The sequence below is a fragment of the Bubalus kerabau genome, chromosome 3 (assembly GCF_029407905.1).
Source record: "Bubalus kerabau isolate K-KA32 ecotype Philippines breed swamp buffalo chromosome 3, PCC_UOA_SB_1v2, whole genome shotgun sequence".
In the NCBI taxonomy this organism is placed as follows: Eukaryota; Metazoa; Chordata; class Mammalia; order Artiodactyla; family Bovidae; genus Bubalus; species Bubalus kerabau.
Window position 1 is genome coordinate 44,876,141 of NC_073626.1, and position 24,829 is coordinate 44,900,969.

The window sequence follows — 24,829 nt, forward strand, 5'->3', positions numbered from 1 at the left end:
CAGACTCTAAGGCACAGGCTCAGTAGTCGGGGCTCATGGAGCTTAGCTGCTCTGAGGCATGTGGGATCTTCCCGGACCAGGGATCGAACCATGTCTCCCGCATTGGCAGGGGGATTCTTCACCACTGAGCCTCCAGGGAAGCCCAAATTTGATTTTTTTTTAAAGTAGGACTTAAGTCCTCTATTGGTGCCCTGACTTCCCAGAGGGCCAGCAGCAGTGGGCTTTCCAAACTGTACTATGGAAAGGCAGGACCCAGAAAGTCCGGGGAAATTTTACAGTATTTTTAAGGTGTTCAAGTCTGATGGGACACATAACCAGTGTCCTTACATGAATTGTGAGGGGCTGTGTGGAGTGGCTGCTGTGATAAATGCTTTGGTTCATGGGTTACATCACTAGTTCTTCAAGTTCAGTTAACCCCCAGACTCACAAGAAATCATAAAATGATTATCTTTGTTTTAAGCCTCAGAGTCTAGGGGTGGTTTGTTCCACAGCAATAGATACACTATTTTTTTTTTCTTTCTCTAATTTTATTGAAGTATACTTGATTTGCAATGTTGTGTTAATTTCTGCTGCACAGCAAAATGACTCAGCTATACAGATTTTTTTTCATATTCTTTTCCATTATGGTTTGTTTCAAGATATTGAATATAGTTCCCCGTGCTATACAGTAGGACCTTGTTGTTTCAAAATATACTGTATTATGTAGCTTTGTGTATGTGTGGCTTTTTTACTCAAATTATTTCTATGAAATTTATCTTGTTGCATTATCAGTAGTTCATTAATATGCATTGCTTATGTAGTATTCTGTTGTATTAATAAGCTACATTTTTCTGTATTTGTTTCCTGTTGAGGAACTATTTTTTTTAGGCCATTTGAGAAAATTTGTGGACATCATGACATTTTACCCTGAAATAGTTTGGCATGTGTATTTTAAGAATAAGGACATTTCTTCTACAGAAGCAGAATAACATCACCTCCAAGATACTCACAAACGATATAATATTATCTAACACCCAGTCCATATTTAAATTTCCCCTGTGATCCTAGTAATGCCCTCTTGTAAATGATTGTTACCTTAAGCTGCTAAATTTCAGTGTCATTTGTTACACAGCAATAGGTAACTAATATCTGCAATGCAGGAGACCCAGGTTTGACCCCTGGGTTGGGAAGATCCCCTGGGGAAGGAAATGGCAGCTCACTCCAGTATTCTTGCCCGGAGAATCCCATGGACGGAGGAGCCTGGTGGGCTACAGTCCACGGGGTCGCCACGAGTTGGACATGACCGAGCGACGAACACATAAAGCAATGCAGTGGGTATGATACCACTGTAGAAAATTTCCTTCCTTATTTCTTTAGGTTTGCTTAATTGCTGTTTTCCCAAAGTTTTAGGAGAATTTTTACATCATTTATTTTAAACATTTTTTTGTTCTAATAAATGTATTTGAAGTTATAAAATTCCCAGCACTCCTTTAATCATGTCTCACAGAATTCGATAGCTAACAGTTTTACCGTGTGCTCCTGAATGAGTAAGTTTCTTTTATGGCTCATCTTTTAAATCTGCTATTTATCAAAATTTTCTTAGTTTGAAAACCATGAGAATTTTAGGTGTCCTTTTGTTATCAAGTTCTAATTTAATAGAGTATGGCTGCTGAGTGTGGTTTCAAAGATATTAATACTTTGGAGTTTATTGGAGTTTATGGCATCATGCATATTCTCTTTCAGTAAATATTCTATGTGACTTGAAAAATTATATATATAATTGCTTTTGGATGATTTTCTTTCTTCCTTTATTATTATTTTTAAAATACTCTTAGAAGTTTTATTAATTTTTTTAGTTCAAAAATTAAAAACATTTTTTTTTGCCTGCACTGGGTCTTCAATGTGGCATGCGGGCTTATTAGTTCCCTGACCAGGGATCGAACCTGCATGCCCTGCATTGGAAGATGGATTCTTAGTCGCTGGACCACTAGGGAAGTCCCTATAGTTTTTTAAAAAGCTTTCCTCCTTATATTCATTGTATTTATTTATTTTAATCTTTTGGCCACAGCAGGTGGCACGTGGGCCTTTGACAGTGCAGAGTGTTAACCCCTGGACTGCCAGGGAGGTCCCTGCTTTTTAAATGAATCTTTTGAATCTTGTACCTGATTTCATTTCCTTCTTTGCTTTCACTACCCTGTAGCTTAAAACTGACTAAGCTTGTGGATAGCTGGCTGGTCAATGCATGGCCTGGTAAACCGGCTTTCTGGGGAAAAAACAAAACAAAACAAAACCCAAAGTTCTGATACGTAGCATTTCTGGTTTCTGTAGTATAAATATTTCTGCCGTGGTCAATGTCAAACTACCAGAGGTTAACAACTGCCTTTCGAATCTCCTGAGTGTTTTACAATCTGCTCTTGTTAAGCTGTTCAAGACAGCTCCAGCATACCACTCCTCTTTTTTAAAAACAGATATTCATGTTGTGTTTTAGTTTTACCTCTTGGCTTCATTTATTTAACTTTGTCTTTTTTCTAATTATTTTCTTCTTTTCCTCCTCCTCCTTTTTACATTGTAAGCTGATACAAGCCCTTTGTGGAATGAGGGGCACAACAATGCAAATTTTTTGGCCAATAAGGAAAAAGCTGGCCCTCCGGTTTTTAAAGGTTGGTATCTGCATTGAGTTCTCCAGTTTTTAAAGGTTGGTATCTGCATTACATTCTCAAGGCCTCTGCTGTGCTGTCTGATTTTGTGGCGCGCATGTGCAGTTCAGGTTGTCACAAGGATTCATCCCTAGAGTCAGGGAATCCCCATCCCCAGCTCTCTCAACTGGGAGATTCCCCTGCGCCCTCCGGCCCACAGGGGCCCGCTTTCTCCCTTCCCCTGGCCAGAACCATAGTGTTTTTCTCGGAGATGCAGCTCAGCAGTGCAGCTCTGCAGTTGACGCCGGACTTCAGGGCAGAGCTGTGAGAGGAAAGTGGAAAAGCCTCTGAGCCCTCCTTTCCCCCCAGAACGCTGTCTCCCCTGGTTTTAAGTCTCTCCACAATCCACCTGTTTTTTGTTTATTTTTCAGAGTGGTTTAGTGCCTGCTTTTGTCTACTCTCCAGTGTTCTGAGTTGTTGTAATCAGCAGGAAAAATATACTCAAACTATACATTGAATTTCAAAATAAGTTAAATCTCGTGGCTAGAAAGAACTCAAGGCAATAGTAATTTTAGATTCGTTTTCTCCAAACCGAATACATACTACCAAGAACATAGGGATATCTTAGGGTGCTTTGTATGTTTCGCCTGAGATCAGGAAAGAAAAGCAGACAGAAGCTTCCTAGGTGGCCCACTAGGATTCTGTTAAATATACCTCTTGACTGCTCACTTGTGTGTCAAATGGCATTGACGGTCAAAGCTATAAAGCATCTCAGAAGTCACTCAATACCCCATTTGACAGAAGAGAAAACAAGGGCTCAGAGAAGGGGAGTAGTTTGTCCTGTCACTCAGGAAATGCTTGGCAAAGACAGGTCCAGAGCTCAGCCTGTTGAATACAGTTATTCAAACATCAAACAGCATCCCAAGTGTTAAAATGTTGGGCTGGGCTAATTATTGCAGATTTCAGGGAGGAGATGGTATATGAGTCTTGAGGGAACAGGTTTCATGTCAGTGGTAGAGGAAGGGCATTTGTGAACAAAATCCCACATCTCCACTTTTGAATTGCCATGACTTACTCATAGTAACCTTCCATCGATTCTTACACTGAAGTGTCAATGGTTGTAGCCCATACCTAAGGTTTTTTGGTTTGGGTTCTAAGAGATAAAAAGTTTACAGGCATGTAGCCAATGCTCAGTTCAATAAATGTTGCTTTTTTGGGTTATTGTTACTATTCTTTGAAATTCACAAGGCCCCCTTCCACAAATATTTAAACATTTATCATGTTTTGGCTTCTAATGTGAATGAATGCGTTATGAGAGGAATCCTTTTCCACGTGATCTGGCTGGTGCTTCTAGCTAATTCTCAGGTGTGTAGCTGTCTTAGCTACCTGAGATCTGTCACGTACACCTGATTCTCACCTGCTCCCCCACTGCCCTCCTGTGGGAAAGATGTTTTAGAAGTAGGGGACAAAAGAATACAAAAGATACGCTAACATTTGGGTGGGCAGAAGCCCCCTTCCCAAGCTTCACCTCTCTGAGTGCACATGGACCATACCAGCTTCTGCTTCCAGAAAGTTTATTACAAAATAAAGAAGGAGAGTCCGAGGAAGGAGATTCACTCGTCATAGAATCTCGGCAGCTCGTCGCCCAGGATGACGCGATGGTCCACCCCAGCGCCTGTGATGGTGGCCAGGTAGATGACGCCCCCGCTGGAGCCGTCCCGCTTCATGGCCAGGGCGATCGCTGCAGAGGGTGCCGGGTGGAGAGAGGAAGCGAGAGCGGCTTAGCTGCAGAAGTCGCGTCCCATGGGACCTCCCTGGTGGTCTGGTGGCTAAGACCCTGTGCTTCCAGTGCAGGGGGCCTGGGATCCATTCCTGGTAAAGCAACTAGATCCCGCATGCTGCAACTAAGGCCCTGTGCAGCCAGATAAATAACTATTTTTAAAAAACGGTTTCCCTTCCCTTCTGCCCACATGCCTACTACTACATGCAGACTTCAGAACACATCTCCTAGAGATGCGTATTTAGAGATGCAACTTAGAAAAATACAAAGGTCTTCATGCAACGTCCATGGTCTCAGTACTCCCACCATGATGATTTTGTAACAAGTAGATAAGCAAGCAGCTCCCAGATCCTTGAATATGTAACAGTTGGCTCTTACGGGCTGGCCCAAGCGCACAACTGGTTTCCTGTGGTCACCCTAGATCTTTCTTTGGTGTGCACAGAACAGTCTTGGTTTATGCCTTTTGTCCTGAAGTGCGTAAGTTCCTCAGTCATGTCCGACTCTTTGAAACCCCATGGACTGTAGTCTGCCAGGCTCCTCTGTCCATGAAATTCTCCATGCAAGAGTACTGGAGTGGGTAACCATTCCCTTCTCCAGGGGATCTTTCCAAACTAGGGATCGAACCCAAGTCTCCTGCATTGCAGGCAGACTGTTGACCATCTGAACTTTGTCCTGAAAGCCCATCTCGTTTAGCCTTTGCCCCTTCACTCTCAAAGGTGTCCCATTTGGACATTTTGTTAGATGGGCATCGATGTCTTTCTCGTCCTCACACTTGAAATCCTTACCACGTGTAACCCCTGCCCCAGGTGCCCTCCTGCCTGCGTATTACCATTTGTGGTGAAGCGTCTGCACTCCTCCGGGGACATGCCTGGTTTATACGCCGCATCCACGTAACCAAAGATGTAGGCACTGCCAGAGCCACCGATGGCGAAGGGCTGTCGAATCAACATCCCGCTCATGGTCCCGTACACCTGGGGAGGCACCCTCCGTTCAGACTCCGGGAGCCTGCATCCTCTGCTCAGCCCTGAGACAGGCAGGTGGTCTCCACGCCCTGCAGTGAAGCCCCAGCACCTCATACGCTTCTCCTTTGAGACTGTCCTACACTTTTAGGGGCAGTGTCTTTGGAACTCAAGGCTGGAATGCCATATAACCGCCATCTCCCTCTCTGTGGGAGAGGGTAACTCCAAGGAAGGGGGGACGCTGGGAGAGACTCACCTGGCCCCCTTCGCGTTGGTCCCAGCCAGCTACCATGAGATGTGCGGACAAGTCCTCTCGATATTTATAGGTGATGTTTCTCACCACGTTTGCAGCAGCCAGAACGAGCGGGGGTTCCTCCAGTTCCATCCTGAAGGAAGGGTTAGGAATAGGTGGTGATACGCTTTCCTGGAGGTCCACCCTCCTAGACCATCATCCTCATCTCTGCCAGGTGACCCCTAAAAACTAGCTGTAAGGATTCAGACTCCAGCTCCCCTCCCACTGGTGCAGGGGAACCAGAGTCTCACATTACCCACTAGGAAGAAGGTTTCAATTGTTAATTGTTCTCCCTCCTTTACTCTGTCCCCTGTCCCCCGGTCCCCAGTGACAAAAGTCTCCTGGCTGCCGGAGCCCTGCACATATGGGTTTAGCAGATAAGCATCACTTCTGCCCCATGACCTTGGTTCCCACACGGTCACCACCTGATACCATGGTGGGCGAAGTCCTCATCTTCTTCCTCACTATTTATATTAGGAGAGTGATCTGCAGTGTTCAAATCACTTTTACGCATATTTTTTGGTTTTGGAAATAACTATCTGGTGAGGTAGGGGAGGTGCTGTTAGTTATCTCTGCTTTACAGATGCAGAAACCAGCTTTGAGAGAGTCAAGTACCAGTTCAAAGAGAAATGAAAGCTGAAGGCAAAGCAAGAAGTTTTAATTTTCCACGGTAGCGCCCCTGGAATAGGACACGGTGCTGGCGTTCACTGAGTGGGGGAACTCTAGGCAGCCTGGACGGGGGAGCCCACCGTTTCATACCCATGGAGCTCCAGCTGGTAGGCGGCCATGTCCGCTATGGCCTGAGCGTCAGCAGCTGAGCCGGAGAGAGCGCAGTAGATGCGCTGGTGCAGGGGGGAGAGCTTGTCAAACACTCGGTTCACCACCGCCTCCCTGTCAGCAAGCAGTGCAAAGTCATCAGTGTCAGAGTTGCCAATTAAAAAAAAAAATTAAGTATAGTTGATTTGCAGTGTTGTGTTAATTTCTACGGGGCTTCCCTGGTGGCTCAGCGGTTAAAGCGTCTGCCTGGAATGCGGGAGACCCGGGTTCGATCAGCAAAGTGATTCAGTTATACATATATACTCTTCTTTTTCATATTCCTTTCCATCATGGTTTATCACAGGATTTTGAATAAGTTCCCTGTGCTGCATGGTAGGATCTTGTTGTTTATCCATTCTATGTATAACTGCGTCTGCTGATCCCAGCCTCCCAGTCCTCTCCCCGCCCCCACCTCGGCAACCACAGGTCTGCTCTCTACGTCTGTGAGTCTGTTTCCATTTTGTGGCTATGTTCATTTGTCGTAGTTTAGATTCCATGTATACGTGATATCATATGATATCTATTTCTGACTGTGCCTAATTTGATCATCTCTGCCATTACTGCAAATGGCATTATTTCATTCTTTTTTAGGACTGATAGTCCATTGTGAGATATATATATATATGTATACACACACACACAATATACATATATATCACATCTTTAAAAATTTTGTATTGGAGTATAGTTCATTTACACTGTTGTGTTACTTTGAGGTGTATAGCAAAGTGAATTATATAAAAAATTTAGTATAAAGACAGTCCTCAGAATGAGAGAAAATATTTGCAAATGACGCAACCAACAGGGATTAATCTCCAAAATATACTAATAGCTCATTCAGCTGAATATCAAAAAACAAATAATCCAATCAAAAAACGGGTGCAAGATCTAAATAGACATTTCTCCAAAGAAGACACACAGATGGCCAAAAAGCACATGAAAAGATGCTCAACCACTGATTATCAGAGACACGCCTTATCCACTCTGTACATTAACAGTTCGCACCTGCCAATCCCAGTCCCTGTCCTCCTCCTTTCCCCCACCCTCACATCCACAGGTCTGTTTTCTATGTCTGTGAGTCTCTGTTTTTGTAAAAATAAAAACTACAATGAAGTATCACCTCACACTGGTCAGAACGGCCATCATAAAAAAAATCTACAAACAATAAATGCTGGTGAAGGTATGGAGAAAAGGGAACATCGTTAATACTGTTGATAGGAATGTAAATTGGTACAGTCACTATGGAGAACAGTATGGAGCTTCCTTAAAAATCTAAACCTAGAACTACCATATCACCCGGAAATCCCACTCCTGGGCATATATCTGGAGAAAACTATAATTCAAAAAGATATATGCACCCCAGTGTTCATTTCAGCATTATTTACAATAGCCAGGACACAGCAGCAACCTAAATGTCCATCAACAGAGGAATGGATAAAGAACACGTGTACTGCTATGAACACAAGGGTGCAGGCATCTTTTTGAATTACAGTTTTGCCTGGATATATGCCCAGGAGTGGGACTGCAGGATCATACATCGAGTTGTTAAAATTTCTGATGTTCTTTTGACAATAGAATGGCTTCAGAGTACATGAAATTTAATGCCTGGATTAAAGCAGGAAGGAAAAAATTGTCTCAGACAAATGAAACACTGCAAGTAATAATCAAAATCAGACTTACATTTTATAATAAAACAAAAATACTACATTAAATTAAGAACAATCTCCCCCTTACTAATTTTTCTTTGTTATTAACCATCTTGAGGAAGTTGTGTGTCCTATGGCATGTAAAGTAAGTAATGTTGATCTAATCCTGTATACTTTTCTTGTATGTGGGGAAACTGGCCAAAAGGGAGAAAGACAAACTTAGTTCACACAGTGGATCAGAAACCAGGATATCTGCTCGGCAGAACCATCTTTTCTATCTCTAAACACAGATGGAAGGAAGACCTCTGAAATCCCTATTTCCTAAACTGTTTTCAGACCCAATTCGATGACCCCCTGGGACAGGCCACGTTAGCATTCAGGCCCCAGATTGCTCTCCATGAGTTCAGAGACCCAATCCCTCACCCAATATCTTATTATAGTGCCTTTCTGAAAGGTTCACTCAGTTTCTCCAGAGCTTCAGTTTGCCAGTCTCTTTATGAATGATTAAAAATGTGCATTAGGCGCCATGGGCTTCCTTCCAAAAGTACCCAGGGTCACTGGTACTCACCCTGCAGACACCCGGGAATCCGATCCCACCACAACGCCCCCATCAAACTCTACTGCCATGATGGTTGTCTGCGGAGACATGGGATAGAACGTCAGAGCAGAAGAGCCTTGACCCTTTCATGTTAGATAAGGAAACATTCTCAGAGAGGGGAGGCAACTGGCTCAAGGTTATCTGGTAATTTAGGCCAGAGTCGACTCCCAGGATGGGATTTTTTTTTTTTTTCTTCCCATTTTGTCTATTGTCTTTTCTGGCTGCAAGGGAATGTCAGAGTCTGGCTGGTGGTATCACAAAGAAAGAATGGCATCCCTAAAATTCTTTCCGCTGTGAAGAGAGTGGTGGGATGAAGCTCCCTGGGGCTTAAGTGCTCCCTCTGAGTGAAGGGCTCAGGGGGGCACTTCCAGGCCCTGATGACACAGCTGCACAAATGAATGACCTCTGCGCGGGCTTGTTGTGTGCACAGATGTGCTGCAGATCTTGCCACACAGCAAGTGACCGTGACCTTGGGAAACAAGCTGAAGCCTTTTTATTAGCCCAGAATCATCCACCCCACTCTCCCCTTAATCAGTTTACTGAACAAGGGAAAACATCTCAGAGGTCAGTGGTTACCATGGCCACGTGTCAAGGAAGGAGGAAAATATCAAGAAACACATGGGACAGTTTAACATAAAGGTCTCATTTAAGAATTTCTGATCAAGAGGTAAACAGCAAGGGGACTTCCTTGGTGGTCCAGTGGTTAAGACTGTGCTTCCTTTGTAGGGGCCATGGGTTTGATCCCTGGTCAAGGAACCAAGATCCCACATGCCATGTGGAGTGGCTAAAAAGTAATTTTTTTTTTTTTTTCTTTAAAAGAGTAAATAGCCAGGGGAAGAGATCTGTAGCAAGAGAGGATTTGATTGGGGAGTTTTAGCTGACGTTTCCAGGTCAATAAAAGAATTAAGGAAAGGTGAAGGAGAATAAAGCCACATTTTCTTTTTTTAACTTTAAAGATCCTACAAACGAAGAAACTGCATCATACCGAAGGCAAGTGACTTGCCCAAGGTCACACAGGACTAAAACCCCCATCCAGCTCCCAGGGTTTGTTCTGACTTGTACTTCTTACTTTCTTTCCACTGTTCATCTGGTGGTGAGGGGAAGAGTTTCTAATTAATAAATGATTTCACTGCTATATTCCTCAGGGCTTCATAAGTTGCTCTGGCCTCCGGGGGTATTGGCCGGAGTGCTCATTTTGACACACTGATTCATCGTGAAGAGCGGACCAGAGATCAGGAGTAACCCCACCCGAGAGGTTACTCCGTTATAACAAGGCTGCCGGAAGCTGAGAGTGGTGGCGGTCACTTGAGAGCAGAAGCCAGCCAGCCAAGGGCTGCCACCAGCCCCCCGGGGGCCCAACCTGGGCAAAAGTCCTCTAGCAGGTTGTGGAGGTGGATGAGGAAGACACCGGGAGGGGAGCACGGTGCACCCGGCCCAAGTAGCTGCCTTCCTTCCTGGACCAGGCTGGGCACTGGCAGCGCCAGCTCACAGGGAACCCCCGTGAGCAGTGCCGGGGCTGTAAGTTCCCCCGCGCGAGTCCATCAAAGGTCCGTGGGACGCGTTCCTCCCCACACGCTCCCAAGTGCCGTCCTGTTCACTCTGGGCACCGTGCCCTGATCTCTGCGCACCTTCCCCAGCTCTCTCCCCCTTCATTGAAGCAGCCCCTGTCTCTAGTCCAGAGTGAAAGCGAAAGCGCTGTAGAGCAGCTTCCCCTCAACGCTTTCAGATCGGAGCCCAAGCGCCCCTTCCCCGCAGGCCCCTCGCGCCCAGTCCCTTGGCGGCCACCCGGGCACCCTGCTTCTGTACGGAGACGCCCGTGTTCCTTTTGGGATGCGCGCCCCGGCTGCTGCAAGCGGTCTCCTCCCTCTTGCGAGTCTCCGAGTTCACCCTGTGGCGCTTCTAGGGTCCGCCCGTCCCTCCGTCCCTCCGCTGATGCTCCAGACTCATTACCCCGGTGTGGACTTCTCCTGCCCGGGGCAAGTCCCCGTTGGGGGCTCCGGTCCGCAGCATCCCGGCTCCGCGAGGCTCGCCGCTCCGGGCTCTGGTTTCCGACCTGGGACCGCGCGTGGCACGCTGCCCGAGGCCCCGCCCCCGCGCCGCGCCCGCCAGGGGGCGCCCGAGTCCGCGCCGCCGCGTGGGGCGGCCGGGAGCTAACCTGTGCGGGGCGGGTCTACCCGGAGATAGATGACGCAAGAGACCGGGGCCAGCGGATCTGCCCAGAGACGGATGACGCAGGAGCCCCGCCTGCAGACCCGGGGCCAGAAAGTCCCGGGCAGCGCGGCACCTGCAGGAGGCGGTGGTACGCGGGGCGGGGCTCGGGTGGCGATGGAGGAGGTCAGCCTCGGATCTGAGGTCCCGGTGCTCCTCCCAGGTGCTCTGGGCCGGCCGCCTCCGCAGGGGCCGGGCCTGGGAAGCCGGACCGCTTTCGTTTTCTCTTTCCGCTAAACCGCCCGCTTCTGGGCAGCTCCGCGGGCTCGGCCGGCTCCCGGGACTTTCCGAGGCCCCGCCCCGGCCCCTCCCCGCGGCGGTCCCGGCTCCTGCCCCGGGCTCGGACTCCTACAGCACCTCGTCGGGGACAGCGAAAGCCGGTACCGCGCGCGCCCATGGCCTACCCGGGGTCCCCAGTTCCCCGCGGCCGCCCGCGCCTCCCCCGCGCCGCCGTCGGGTGGCTGGGGACGGCGCTGCTGCTCCTCGCCGACTGGATGCTGCTCCGGCCGGCGCTGCCCCGAGTGGCCTCGCGGCTGGTGCCCCCTGCGCTGCCGCTGCTCCGGGTCTGGGTGGCCGGCCTGAGCCGCTGGGCGCTGCTGTGGCTGGGGGCCCGCGGCGTCGTCGGGGCCGCGCTGGGCTTCCGGAGGGAAAGCACTCGAGTCCTCGGGTGGCTGGCTGTTTTGGAGCCGCTGGCGGCGGCGCTGGGCTTGGCCCTGCCGGGACTCGCCTTGTTCCGAGAGCTGGTCTCCTGGCGAGCCCCCGAGGACGCGGTCAGCGCCGGGCACCTGCACTGGGGAAGTCGCCTGGACGCCTTCGCTTTCAGCTACTGGGCGGCAGTGCCCGCGGCCACCCTGTGGTATAAGGTCCGGAGCCTCTGGGTGCAAGGAGCTCGCGGGGCTTTTGGCCTGGCGATGAGTCGGCTTCTAGTCTTCCTGGGTCCGGAGAAAAGCCACGTGCAGTTCATTCTGGCCCTGGTGTTCCTCTCCTGTTTCGGTAAGGGGTGGGGGTGGGGGTGGGGGTGCAACGGGAAAGGGGACGGGACCGGAGGACTGGGTAGGAATACAGGGGCATGGTCAGTGAGATCAATTGGTGTGGGTTCTCGGAAATGTGGGTGAGGGGAAGGGGACCCAGCTCAGGTCTTGATCACCCCAGTGGAGCGGGAAGGTCCTGACTGGGTAATTGTCAGGGGTCCTGGACTCCAGGGCTGCCCTGCGTGTTGTTGCTTCACTGGCCACCGTGGACAAGGGCTTTTCCGGGGCAGCCCATCCTACAACCGCTAGGCTTCCTCGTTAAACCTCTAAAGGTCTTTGGGCCCCGTGTAAGTGGAGATGGTATCTTTCAGCCACTGCTCTGCAGGAGAATGAATAAAGGTGAAAGGCCGGTGGGCCAGGGCCTGGTGAGAGCTGACCTGCTTAGACTTGCTATTTCTTCCCCTCCGCAGGGGAGATGGCCATTCCGTTCTTCACTGGCCGGCTCACCGACTGGATTGTACAGGATGAGACCGCCGCTGCCTTCACTCGGAACGTGACTCTCATGTCGGTCCTCACCATAGCCAGGTCTGGGCACTGAAGTTGGAAGGCTGCGGGACAGGGGATTCGGAAAAAGTGGGAGTTGGAAGTTGGGGCTGCCGTCCAGGGTGAACTTCTGGGGGACCTCCTGACCGCACCGGGCCCCCTTCTCTTGTCTCCCTGTAGCGCAGTGCTGGAGTTCGCAGCGGATGGAATCTACAACAGCACCATGGGCCGCATGCATAGCCACCTACAGGGAGAGGTGTTTCAGGCTGTCCTGCGCCAGGAGACAGAGTTTTTTCAAAAGAACCAAACAGGTTTCTCATGAAAATCTTTTCACTATCCATTCACTTACTGTTTATATACCCATAAAGTATTATTAGTCTCTCAGTCATGTCCGACTCTTTGGGACCTCATGGACTGTGGCCCACCAGGCTCTCTGTCCATGGAATTCTCTAGGCAAGAATACTGGAGTGGGTCCTCCAGGGGATCTTCCCGACCCGGAGATCGTACCCAGGTCTCCTGCATTGCAGGGAGATTCTTTACCATCCAAGCCACCAGGGAAGCCCATACCTCCTCTTTTACTTATAACCTTGATTTCTGTCTCTCACACATGAACATTGTCATGTCTTATTCTCAACATGCCTCAAGAGCAAAATATACTTCTTTTAAGAAAAGCCTAGTGTTTCCATCCAAGCCTCACAGACTTATCCCTCTGTGTGTATTTAGATAGAAATGACTGGAATTTAAAACCTTGAAATTTTGAGATTACAGAGTCCAGCCACCTTGCTTTGCAGAGAAGGGAACTGAGGCCATCCCCAAATGCTGGCACTTGCATAGATTCGTATGGACAGAGATGAACTCAGAGACAGAATCCCTCTCTTGATTCCCAGTCCAGTGCTTGCTACAGTTTCCTGGACTGCTGTCTAACAGCAACTTTGTTTCTCTCCAGCTATGTTAGATGATCTGCGTAAGTTTTCCTGCCCCTGTACCTGGGATATAAAAGTTCTTAGAGAACAGAAATCTGTCAGAGAAAAGGAAATTCACAAGGGCATCTTTTTTTTTTTTTTTTTTTTAAACTGGAAAGTCTTTAGCCAGTCTTTTCCTCTGGAACACTTTCTCCTTTTGTTGAGGTTCCAAGTCTCCCTAACCACTGACCTTGTCTTCTCAGCCTTCTTAGAACCCTTCCCTTGGTACCCTGGCTCACCTGTCCCTCCCATCACTCTGAGATTCTCATTCACACCACCCTCTTCTCCCCAACCCTTGACAGGTGAAATCACATCTCGGGTGACAGATGACACGTCCACCATGAGTGAGTCTCTGAGTTCGGATCTCAGCCTGTTGCTGTGGTACCTCATCCGGGGACTGTGTCTCCTGGGGCTCATGCTCTGGGCGTCCCCATCCCTCACTATGATCACCCTGGTCGCCCTGCCCCTGCTTTTTCTTCTGCCTAAGAAGATGGGGAAATGGTACAAGGTGTGTCTGGGGAGTTGCCTCAACCTACACTGACTCCTATCACCCAGATGTGGTGGGCTCGCTTCCTGTCAGGGTTCTTTCCTGGCGCCTGCACTGATTCATCATCTCTCTGGGTCTATTTGTCCACATTCTTGGGCTGCTCAGTGTCAGTTTTCATGTTCTCCGTGTCTTCTAACGTCTCCCACAACCTGTCTTTAAGAATACGATCACTGAGGTTAGGATTAACATATAGACACTACTGTATATATGTTAATAAAATAATCAGTAACAACCGACTGGATAGCACAGGGAACTCTATTCGATACTCTGTAATGATATATAGGGAAAGAATCTGAAAAAGAATAGATATTGGGTTGCCATTTCCTTCTCCAGGGGATCTTCCCAACCCAGGGATGGAACCCAGATCTCTTGCATTGGCAGGCGGATTCTTTATCACTGAGCCACATGGGAAGTCATATATATATGTGTATATATACATAAATATCTATCACTTTGCTGTACTACTGAAGCTAATACAATATTATAAATCAGCTATGTTGTTGTTTAGTTGCTAGAAAGAAAGAAAGTGAAGTCACTCAGTCGTGTCCAACTCTTTCCAACCCATGGACTGTAGCCTACCAGGCTCCTCCATCCACAGGATTTTCCAGGCAAGAGTCCTGGAATGGGTTGCCATTTCCTTTCCCATGTTTAGTTGCTAAGTCATGTCCAACTCTTTGCAACCCCCGCCCTGGACTGTAGCCCACCAGGCTCCTCTGTCCATGAGGTTTCCCAGGCAAAATACTGGAGTGGGTTGCCATTTCCTTCTCCAGAGGATTTTCCCGACCCAGGGATCAAAGCCATATCTCTGAACTGGCAGGTAGATTCTCTGCCACTGAGCCACCACAGAAGCCCCCAAATAAACTGTACTGTAATATAAAAGAAAATAAAAGAATATGACACCGATCTCAGGAATATGACCCCCATGGCCCTTCTGAAGCATTTCCCTCTTTTCTGTTTCTCTTTGGTATGGGGGCGGGGGGCTGGTGAGTGGTAGGAGCTGTGTCTTTTTCTCTCTTGTCCCTCTGCTGCCTCTCACCTGTAATCTCTGATTGGATAATTCAGGTCCTAGCATCCCTCATGGTTTGCCAACCTCGTGTGGTATCTCTGGTTCATATCTCCACAGGTGCTGGCAGAACAGGTACAAGAATCTCTGGCAAAGTCCAGCCAGGTGGCCATCGAGGTGCTGTCAGCCATGCCTACAGTTCGGAGCTTTGCCAATGAAGAGGGTGAGGCCCAGAAGTTCAGGCAAAAGCTGCATGAGATGATGGTGCTCAACCGGAAGGAGGCCCTGGCCTACGCGGTCAACCTCTGGACCTCCAGTGTGAGCACCTGGGCATGAATGCCTATCCCCTGGTTCCCAAAATGTTTTGTCACCTTTCCCCTTCCCCTGACCCTGCTCCGCACTCTTCCTTCACTGGGCAGGGGTGGGGTCAGTGTCTGTATCCTAGCAACCAGGGGCTGGGTGACCTAGTGTTCTGAACCCCCTCCCTCTTTCTAGGCATGCTACATGGCTTCTTTTCCCCATGGTGCACAGAATCTCCATGACCCCCTTTGTAGGAAAGCACCATGTCTTCCAGTCCCAGGACTTCTTGCCTCATGGGGCAGCGTGGGGAATGGCAGGTAGCTTTTGTTGGGCAGCTTCATGCTGGGACTTTGCAGACGTACTTGTGAGAGACAAGGGACTAGCAGAAGCCAAGGAGGAGGGGCATCTTGTGATGTAACTGACAGAGAATTAGACCAGTGATCAGAAGTTCCTGCCTTGACGCTACCACTTGTTAGCTCTGTAGCCATGGGCTATTAATAGTAACTTACCTTCTCTGAGACTTATTTTCTTATTTTAAAAGATGAGAGTGCTATAACCTTGTTTATAAGATTCTTGATATGAAAATTAGATGACATCACGTTCATGAAAGCCTCTTGTGAAGAGCAGAATGCTCCTCAAACAAGGCATTCCTGGTGATGGTGATGATGGTAGTTGACTTGTATCCCGTGCGCCTGAGTGATCACACCACGGGATGCTGTGATTCATCCTTTAATCCCTGTTGAGCTCCATGTGTTACTTGGTGCAAAGGGACTTTCTCTCTCCTTGATATTAGCCATGCTGGTTCTTGACTTTCCTGCTTCGGTCCCTTTTTCTCTGTGGTCTCTCCACAGCTCTCAGGGATGCTACTGAAGGTGGGAATCCTGTATTTTGGCGGGCAGCTGGTGACAAGTGGGTCTGTCAGCAGTGGGCGCCTGGTCACCTTTATTCTGTACCAGATCCAGTTCACCATAGCTGTTGAGGTGAGGTCCCTCCGTGGCCACTCCCCAGTGCTTTTCCTTCCTGTGTACCACCGCCATTCAAGTCACTTCCCTTCCCTCCCTCACCCTCCTCACATCCCGTAACCCTAGCAACAGACTGGGTCCTTCCTGCGTCCCACCACACTATTCATACCTCCCCTCCAGGTGCTGCTGTCCAGCTACCCCAGGGTACAGAAGGCTGTGGGCTTTTCAGAGAAAATATTTGAATACCTGGACCGGGTCCCTAACTGCCCAAAAAGTGGATCATTGGCTTCCTTAACTTTGCGCGGCGTCGTCCAGTTCCAGGGTGTCTCCTTTGCCTACCCAAACCGTCCGGATGTCCCCGTGCTGCAGGTAAAACCTACAGATCCCTCCGTTCCTCCAGCCTCCCTCTCAACTCGGTCATCCTAAATGGTCTTCCTGCCTTCAGCCTGCTTAGCACCATGTATAGACCCTCCCTCACCCTTCAGAGGCAAAGATGAGCAGCATTTGTTCCCTAAAACTGCCCCAGGGATTTCCCTGGGTGGTCCGCTGGTTAAGAATCCGTCTGCCAATGCTGGGGGCATGGGTTCGACCCTTGATCCGGGAGGATCCCACACACCATGGGGCAATTAAGACCATGTGCTCTCGAGGCTGTGCTGTGTAACAAGAGACGCCACCGCAAAGACAAGTCCACACACCATAAATAGAGTAGCCCCTGCTTGTTGTGACTAGAGAAAGTCTGCATGTAGCAGTAAAGATGCAGCACAGCCAAAATACATACATAAATAAACAAAAAGCCGCCCCAAACTCAAGAATAGTCCAGATTTCCAAGGAGAATGGGAGTGGATGCCCTTAGGGAGAAGGTTCTCCTGTAAGGCATCACCGAAGCAGAGGCTGTGTCTCCAGTCTTCTGTATTTCCTTTTTCTTTCCAACTGTGCTTTTGAATATGATTTTTTCTTTTTTCCCCGCAGTGTCTGAGATCCAGCAGGTGGCTCTTGGTGCTTAAGTTCTGCCTTTGCCTTTGTTTCATCTTTCATCTCTACTCCACGGGGAGCGATCTATGTCTGTGGGAGGGGAGGAGCTGCCGTATTTCCCCCGCTTTTCTCCTTTCTTCTCTGGGGGAAGACATAGACGAGACACCATAATGAGTGGATGATACCTGGTCTTAAGGTTAGGGGCCTCTGGCTCTCTCTTAGTGTGTGGTTCTCCGGCTTCCAGGGGCTGACCTTCACCCTTCATCCTGGTGAGGTGACGGCGCTGGTGGGGCCCAACGGGTCTGGGAAGAGCACGGTGGCCGCGCTGCTGCAGAACCTGTACCAGCCCACCGAGGGCCAGGTGCTGCTGGACGGGGAGCCCCTCCCCAAATACGAGCACCGCTACCTGCACAGACAGGTGAGCAAGAAGATGGCATGGGGGAGGGCAGGGAGCCTCAAGTCAGGAGAGCCTTCTCCGCGGGCACTCTGAGCGCAAGTTAGGAGACCTTGGGGGACAGGTGGGCGTGTGGTCAGCAGAGAGGCCGTGACACTTTGTGACAGGCTCTCAGTGGAGACGCTCAGCCTTCAGTCTCTAGATGACCACACTCCTGTGTTCCTCGTTCTATGACTCTGCACTGTATTTTGTCCTAGGTGGCTGCTGTGGGACAAGAGCCTCTGCTGTTTGGAAGAAGCTTTAAAGAAAATATTGCCTATGGCCTGGTCCAGGAGCCGACCATGGAGGAAATCACAGCTGCTGCAGTGGAGTCCGGAGCCCATGGTTTTATCTCTGAGCTCCCTGAAGGCTACGACACAGGTGCTTGCTCCCATCGCCCCCCAGACATCTTTACCTTCACTGAAACCCCAGTAGTCTTGCCTTCATTCCTAAGCTCCTCCCACCCCACTGACATCAGTTTGAAGTTAAGATCCTGTTCTTGTGTCTCTTGCATCCTCATATTCTCAGAACTCCTTTACCTTCCCAGAACCTTTCTTACCCTGCTGCATCCAGCAGTCCTTGTTGGGTGTGCCTGTGTGTGCACGTGTGCTTACCCAGTCCTCGCCTTGGCCCTTGTCTCTGCAGAGGTGGGTGAGGCTGGGAGCCAGCTGTCAGGGGGTCAGCGACAGGCAGTGGCCTTGGCTCGAGCCCTGATCCGGAAACCACGCGTACTCATTCTGGATGATGCTACCAGCGCCCTGGATGCAAACAGCCAATCCCTGGTGAGACAGTCGTCTTCTTATCGCCTATTTCCCACCCAAGCTGCCTTGCCTCACTCATCCTCTGTCATTATACTACATGGAAATTTTCTAATCCAGTCCTTGTAGTTCTCAGTTCCCACGAGCTTCTCTCCAAGGTGGCCTAGTGCCTAGAGCCATATGCTCAGTCATATCTGGCTCTTTGCAACCCCCTGGACTGTAGCCCACCAGGCTCCTCTGTCCATGGAATTTCCCAGGCAAGAATACTGGAGTGGGTTGCCATTTCCTCCTCCAGAGGATCTTCCTGACCCAGGGATGGAATCCGAGTCTCCTGTGTCTCCTGCATTGTGGGTGGATTCTTTACTCACTGAGCCATCAGGGGAGCCCAAGAGGCCTAAAACTGGTTAGAAGAGATGATCTACAATCCTGAATCAGTGAAGCCAAACATGAGCAAAAGGCCATGCTTGTAATGCTAATGTGAATTGAACTTTTTCTATGTGCCAGCCATGCTGGATGGCCCTTCACATGTACTCTCTCCCTCACTTATCACGAACCCTTGTGAGCTGGCTGTTGTCATCCTCATTCAACAGATGAGCACATGGACACTAAGAGAGGTGGAATTACCTGCTCAGTGTTGTGCAGCTGTTGAGTAGCATAACCTGGACCCCAGTTAAAGTCTGCTTGACTTGAATGCTCATGCTCTTTACTCAGTTTTGTTTCCTTAAAAGAATATAAAAATTAGGGTGGAGAGGCTTTCCAGTACCCTCCCCTCTCTTGTTTTGAGTTTCACCCTAGGACTCTTTACTTTTATTCCACTGTTGCCACCTCATGTAAACAGCCCTTCACAGATCATAAGTTTGACAGAGAAGCACTCAGAAGGAGACTCTTCACTCTCTTTGGGGTTATTGGCAGAGGTGGTATTGATTGAGGCAAGGTCTCTCCCAGCTCTGGAAGCACAGGTGTCTTCCTGAGCCGGGGAGGGGCGGTCCTCAGCTCTGACAGTCTGTGTCTTTTCTCAGGTGGAGCGGCTGCTCTATGAAAGCCCTGAGCGGGGGTCTCGATCAGTGCTTTTCATCACCCAGCGCCTCAGTTCGGTGGAGCAGGCCAACCACATCCTCTTTCTGGAAGGAGGCACGATCATTGAGGCAGGAACCCACCAGCAGCTCATGACGAATGAAGGACGCTATTGGGCCATGGTGCAGGCTCCTGGCGGGCCAGGGGCTCCAGAATGAAACACGCCTCGGACCCGCAGACTCTGTCTCCCTCCCTCACTCCCTCCTGTCTATAGTGGAGAGTTTGAGAACAGAGGTCTTACCAGAGCTGCAGCATGGGCAGCTGCTTCTGAAACGTAACCCCCTAGGTGATGCCTGAAATTTTGCCATGAGTGTTACCTGCTCTCCAAGCTCCTCTTGTGGTGATGAGGATTTCAGGCTTGAAAACAGGGGTGCTAACTCCTTGTGTAACTGGGTTTGGAGCCAGGGTTGCTGTGGCTAGCACCCAGACAATGAAGAGAAATATTTAGAATACACATGGAAGGTCGGCTTCTTTCCAGTCCGACCCCAGGCAGATGCTGGCCCATAAATACACTGTAGTTTCTTGCATAAGTACACTGTAGTTTCTTGATATTTATAATAAAATTGGTGTTTTGTACCCTGGTTTCTCATATTTTCAGTGGCCCAAGTGGCCCGCCGAAGTTTGCAGCGCACTTTTCGGAAGCCGGGTCTTTCCCTCCTTCGGCATCCTCAGTGATCCCCAGCCCGAAGTGTGGCATCTTCTCCCCTAAGTGTTCTGTTCCCATGGTTGCTCTCTCCACTTCTCCAGCCCTCTGTGCCAGCCCCCCTAAGAGTGAGCCAGATAGGGATGCAGCGTCCTCCAAGGCGCCAGCAGCAGCAGTGCCTCAGAACCTGGAGGAGGAGGCTGGAGGGTGAGCACGGCTGAAAGCAGTTCATCCCTCTCGCCAGCGCCGGCCCTTTGCAGCGGGGTTCACCGCGTTGTGCCGTGGAACCTGCGGGAGTCATCAGCGAAGTGGGCGGGGCGCTCTAGTACACCTCCTCCATTCAGAGCGCGCCGTGCTCGTGTGACGTCAACAGTTGCTGGGCAGATGAGGCCTAATCAGGTTGCAAGGCGAGGCGGGGTTTAGAAAAGGCGAGCTCCGGAGTGCTCGGTCCAGCAAGAATTACGCGAGGAGCTGGGGGCGGAAAGTGCAGTTCTTGTGGGTGGCTACAGGTTGGGGAGACCGTTGAACTGGGAGAGGCCCTAGGAGGCACCAGGCGGAAGTCTGGGGCTGTACCTTCTCCTGGGCGCTCCGTTCCCCGACTCGTGCAGGTATATTCGGCGGGCGGTCGCCCCGGGACCTGTCCTGGGACTCAGGGCCGCCACGCACTCCTAGCCCTCCCCTACTTTTTATAAAACGAGGCTCCTAGGCGCCCCCCTCCTCCGTTTCCGCTGAAACTGCTCCCAGGTTCTCGCTGAGGTTGAGCCCGTTTGGGGGTGAGGCTGCGCTTTTGATGCTATGACCCCCACCCCCCCCCGTAACTGTCCCCGGAGGATGCCGCAGGCTGGCCGTGTCTTTCGCTGAAACCTCATCGCCGGGTGGGGAGAGGGGTGGCTTTCGAAGCCGCTCTGTCTTTCTTCCTTTCTTCTAACGGCCTGGCACCCTCGTTTCCCCAATTTCCATGAAGGCGAAGCAGAGAAGCCTCTTCCCAACCTAACACTCCCGGTGCCCGGACTCGCACGGGACGCCTCCTCGGAAAGGGCAGGGGGATGTGGAAAACATTTTGGTTCCCTCCCCTTAAGGCTTCGGGCTTTCGCTTTCACTTCCTCCTCCGCGAGCCGCCAGATCTCTGGGTGCTGGGCGGCCATGGCGCTGCTAGACGTGTGCGGAGCCCCCCGAGGGCAGCGGGGGGACTGGGCTGTGCCCCTCGCGGGAAGCCGGCAGCTCTCGGACCCCGGCCACTACGGCTTCTCCCTGCGATCTCCGGAGCTCGCCCTCCCCCGGGGCATGCAGGTCAGGGCTCTAACAAAATCCCGTGGGAGGCAGGCGGGCGGGCGGTGGGGTAGGGGGGTGGGGGGGGGTTCGGTGGGGGTGTGCGCAGAGTAACGGAGGGGCTGCCTGGAGGCTGTTCCGAAGCGGGGAAACGCGCAGGGGGCATCCTTTAGGAGAGCCTCGTTTGGGGTCCAGGGCCGGAGCTGGGGAAGAGGCCACGTGGAACCTGGGGGCTGGCCGCCTGAGGGCTAGGAAGTGCAGATTAGGACAAAGAGCTGAGGGTGGGATGCCCGTTCTCCATCACACACAGATCACGGAGTCTTTCTTATTGGGCGACCCTATGATACAGGGGCTGTAGACTCTCTTGGGAAACCTATGACCTTGAGCGGTTGGCCTGGCCTCGGCCATTCATTGTTGTGTGCCTCGGTCAAGTCCCCTAGCACTTGGTCTAGGTCTCCTGGGCCTCTCTTCTGTAAAGTGGGGATACAATTCATAAAACGTGTTTCCTGAGGATTAAATGACCTATGAATGGAAAATCATTATAGTTACCCTTAAAATGTTTAGTTATGGTAACTTAAAATTTTTTTATTTTCATTTCTGGTTGTGCTGGTAAATGGAAAAGGTCAGTGTCGTGGCCTCTTCTTTTTCGTCTCCCCAATCGTTTCCTTGCAAAACTGGGTTGTTAACTGCTTCATTTATTCGTGGTATGGCTATCTTTACCTTCCCACGTTCTGTAAATTTGCTTTCCTGGAGCATCCATCTTCGGAAGTTTGCAGTGGTCCTTTCTCTGCCTCTTCTGTCTCATTAGCCCACTGAATTCTTCCGGTCCCTGAGTGGGAATGGAAAAAGTAAGGTGCAGATCGAGATGGCTCATGGCACGACCACGCTGGCCTTCAAGTTCCAGCATGGGGTGATTGTGGCCGTGGATTCTCGGGCCTCAGCTGGGAATTACATTGGTGAGTGTGTGGGTTCCGGCTGGCGGAATCTGGGGAGCTGGGCCCTCCTCTCAGCAGGAGTCCAGTATCTGCACCAAAGTGGGACCAGATGTTGACTCAGGACATTCAGGGAAACCTGTGCGCTCATCCCCCCTCTCCCCAAACTCCATCTTCTTCCAGCCACATTAAAGGTGAACAAGGTGATTGAGATTAACCCTTACCTGCTCGGCACCATGTCCGGCTGTGCGGCTGACTGCCAGTACTGGGAGCGCCTGCTGGCTAAGGAGTGCAGGTAGGCCAGGTCTCTTACTCTCTTCGAAGCCCAGGTTCTGCATCTTGCAGATCACTGCTCCTCCCCCATTCTCCCTACACTCACAGAACATCTTAGTGCTAATGTCCTATCTCAAAAAGCCACCTTTTGGTGATTAAAAAACCTTCTCTCTAATCTCAAGCCTGTGCTCCTGCCAAGAAGCCAGATTGAAAGTGAAAGTGAACGTGTTAGTAGCTCAATCCTGTCCGACTCTTTGAGACCTCATGAACTGTATAGTCCACCAGGCTCCACTGTCCATGGAATTCTCCAGGCAAGAATACTGGAGTGGGTTGCCAGCCCCTTCTCCAGGGGATCTTCCCAACCCAGGGATTGAACCCAAGTCTCCTACATTGTGAGCAGATTCTTTACCATCTGAACCACTGGGGAAGCCCAGGTTATTTGTCAATTATTTAGCAATGACCATCAACCCTAGTGGGATATCATTTACTGGGATTTCTCTAGGTGATTTTGATGACTTCCTTGGCAGTCCAGTGGTTAAGACTCCACACACTAACATGGGGAGCATGGGTTTGATCCCTGGTTCAAGAACTAAATCCCACATGCTCCACCAAGAGCCCAAAGAATTTAAAAAAAGAAAAGAATTCTATATAAATTCCAGATCTTTGCCCATCCTGAGATCTTACAGAACCATTCCTTTTAGATGCTAATCTCTTCAGCCATTTTCTGCCCATCAAGTAACCTGCCCAGAGGGCTGCCCTCCTGCCCCTTGTAAACTCTCTCCCTGGACTGTCTGGTCCTCACCCAGGCTGTACTATCTGCGGAATGGGGAGCGTATCTCTGTGTCGGCCGCCTCCAAGCTGCTCTCCAACATGATGTGCCAGTACCGGGGCATGGGCCTCTCCATGGGCAGCATGATTTGTGGCTGGGACAAGAAGGTGAGTCCCCATCCTGCTCCGTATTCCAAGGTGTAGAAGAGAGGTAAGTTTCCTCGCCTTACACTCCCCTCCCTCCCCTCCCCTGCATGGCACAGAGAAAGCTTGGTTGCAGAACTGTTGCTCAACAGCAATTTTTAGGTCCAGATGTGGACCATTGTTTCATAAATTTGTCCCTTTGGATCAAATAGCTGATTTCAAGTTTGTTTTTCCTCCTCAAAGTTCTACGATTGTTTCCAAAGTGCTTTCCTAGTTCCCATGTTCCTGGGCTCATCTGTAGTCTCTGGTCCACTTCTTGTGGCTCACACTTGAATCTGGGTGTTACCAACAACTTCCAACCTTCTTGCTTCCTATAGGGTCCTGGACTCTACTATGTGGATGAGAATGGGACTCGACTCTCGGGAAATATGTTCTCCACCGGTAGTGGGAACTCCCATGCCTATGGGGTCATGGATAGTGGCTATCGACCTGACCTTAGTATTGAAGAGGCCTATGACCTGGGCCGAAGGGCAATTGTTCATGCCACCCACCGAGACAGCTATTCTGGAGGCGTTGTCAATAGTAAGAGATCAAAGTGCCCCCGTCTGTCCCTGGGGTGGGGGCGGGGGGTTGAGATCGGGAGCTATGGGGGAGGCAGGGTGGCAGAGAGCAGGTTTTCCGAGCCGGAAGCGGGGCGCTGAAGCCCCGTCACAAGGGCTTCGAGAGCGTGCGCTGCTGTTGTCGCCTTTGATGTAACAGTGTCAGCAGGACCTCGCCGAGGGGACCATGACTCCATGCTCTTTCCCGTCTGCCTGCAGTGTACCACATGAAGGAGGACGGCTGGGTGAAAGTGGAAAGTACAGACGTCAGTGACCTGATGCACCAGTACCGGGAGGCCAGTCAGTGATGGTGGCGGTGACCCGCGGGCCTCCTCGGGGGAAGCCTGGCTGACTCAGGGACCTGGGCCGGATCGCACTCTGGGAGAAGGAGGCCTGACCTGGCCCAGAGACGGAGAACCAGCGGCCACTGGAAGGCAGCACAGAGTTTATCCCTTTGTGTATTCTCTGTCTCAATGAACGTCACCCCCACCCCACCCCCCTCCTGGATGCCCCGCTAAGCACAATAAAGGAAAACGGTTATAAAAGCTGTGTGTAGTGGCTGTGGGCTCAGGGCTGGGGTGGCTGGGAGGAGGGGACAGGAAATAGAGACAGGTTTTTCCTGAGAAGAGAGAAATCCCTGCCTCAGAAATGGGGCCTCACCAAATATTTCTCCTGGGCTTCCACTCTCATTCCTCCAGGACCGCTGGAAGGCTGTGTTATCTGTGGACTCCCATGTGCAGTTTAACTGAGGTTAGGGTCCTT

General features: G+C 50.5%; 3 protein-coding genes across 5 annotated transcripts; 2 read left to right on the forward strand and 1 right to left on the reverse strand.

Annotated features, from left to right (window-relative positions):
* Positions 1-4,172: 4,172 nt before the first annotated feature.
* Positions 4,173-10,881, reverse strand: PSMB9 (proteasome 20S subunit beta 9). 2 transcript variants are annotated; one of them, XM_055571749.1, is made up of 6 exons: positions 10,862-10,881; positions 8,677-8,744; positions 6,406-6,537; positions 5,611-5,740; positions 5,225-5,366; positions 4,173-4,356 (listed from the first exon to the last, which is right to left on the reverse strand). In XM_055571749.1, exons 2-6 carry the CDS (start codon positions 8,733-8,735, stop codon positions 4,229-4,231), a joined length of 591 nt encoding a protein of 196 aa, XP_055427724.1. In that variant the 5' UTR covers positions 8,736-8,744; positions 10,862-10,881; the 3' UTR covers positions 4,173-4,228. The 2 variants fall into 2 exon arrangements, with proteins under 2 accessions (XP_055427724.1, XP_055427723.1); XM_055571748.1 differs by lacking the exon at positions 10,862-10,881 and adding an exon at positions 10,657-10,814.
* A 161-nt stretch (positions 10,882-11,042) lies between these two features.
* Positions 11,043-20,020, forward strand: TAP1 (transporter 1, ATP binding cassette subfamily B member). The gene is made up of 11 exons (XM_055571744.1): positions 11,043-11,907; positions 12,356-12,470; positions 12,609-12,739; positions 13,693-13,898; positions 15,061-15,258; positions 16,092-16,220; positions 16,383-16,571; positions 17,419-17,592; positions 17,826-17,988; positions 18,253-18,389; positions 19,385-20,020. The coding sequence occupies exons 1-11, from the start codon at positions 11,310-11,312 to the stop codon at positions 19,595-19,597; spliced, it is 2,253 nt and encodes a 750-aa protein (XP_055427719.1). The 5' UTR covers positions 11,043-11,309; the 3' UTR covers positions 19,598-20,020.
* Positions 20,021-20,546: 526 nt separating this feature from the next.
* PSMB8 (proteasome 20S subunit beta 8) lies at positions 20,547-24,612 on the forward strand. Of its 2 annotated transcripts, XM_055571747.1 has the most exons (7): positions 20,568-20,690; positions 21,162-21,372; positions 22,160-22,307; positions 22,467-22,578; positions 23,363-23,492; positions 23,846-24,050; positions 24,287-24,612. In XM_055571747.1, exons 2-7 carry the CDS (start codon positions 21,226-21,228, stop codon positions 24,373-24,375), a joined length of 831 nt encoding a protein of 276 aa, XP_055427722.1. In that variant the 5' UTR covers positions 20,568-20,690; positions 21,162-21,225; the 3' UTR covers positions 24,376-24,612. The 2 variants fall into 2 exon arrangements, with proteins under 2 accessions (XP_055427721.1, XP_055427722.1); XM_055571746.1 differs by having other exon boundaries at positions 20,547-21,372.
* Positions 24,613-24,829: the final 217 nt, after the last annotated feature.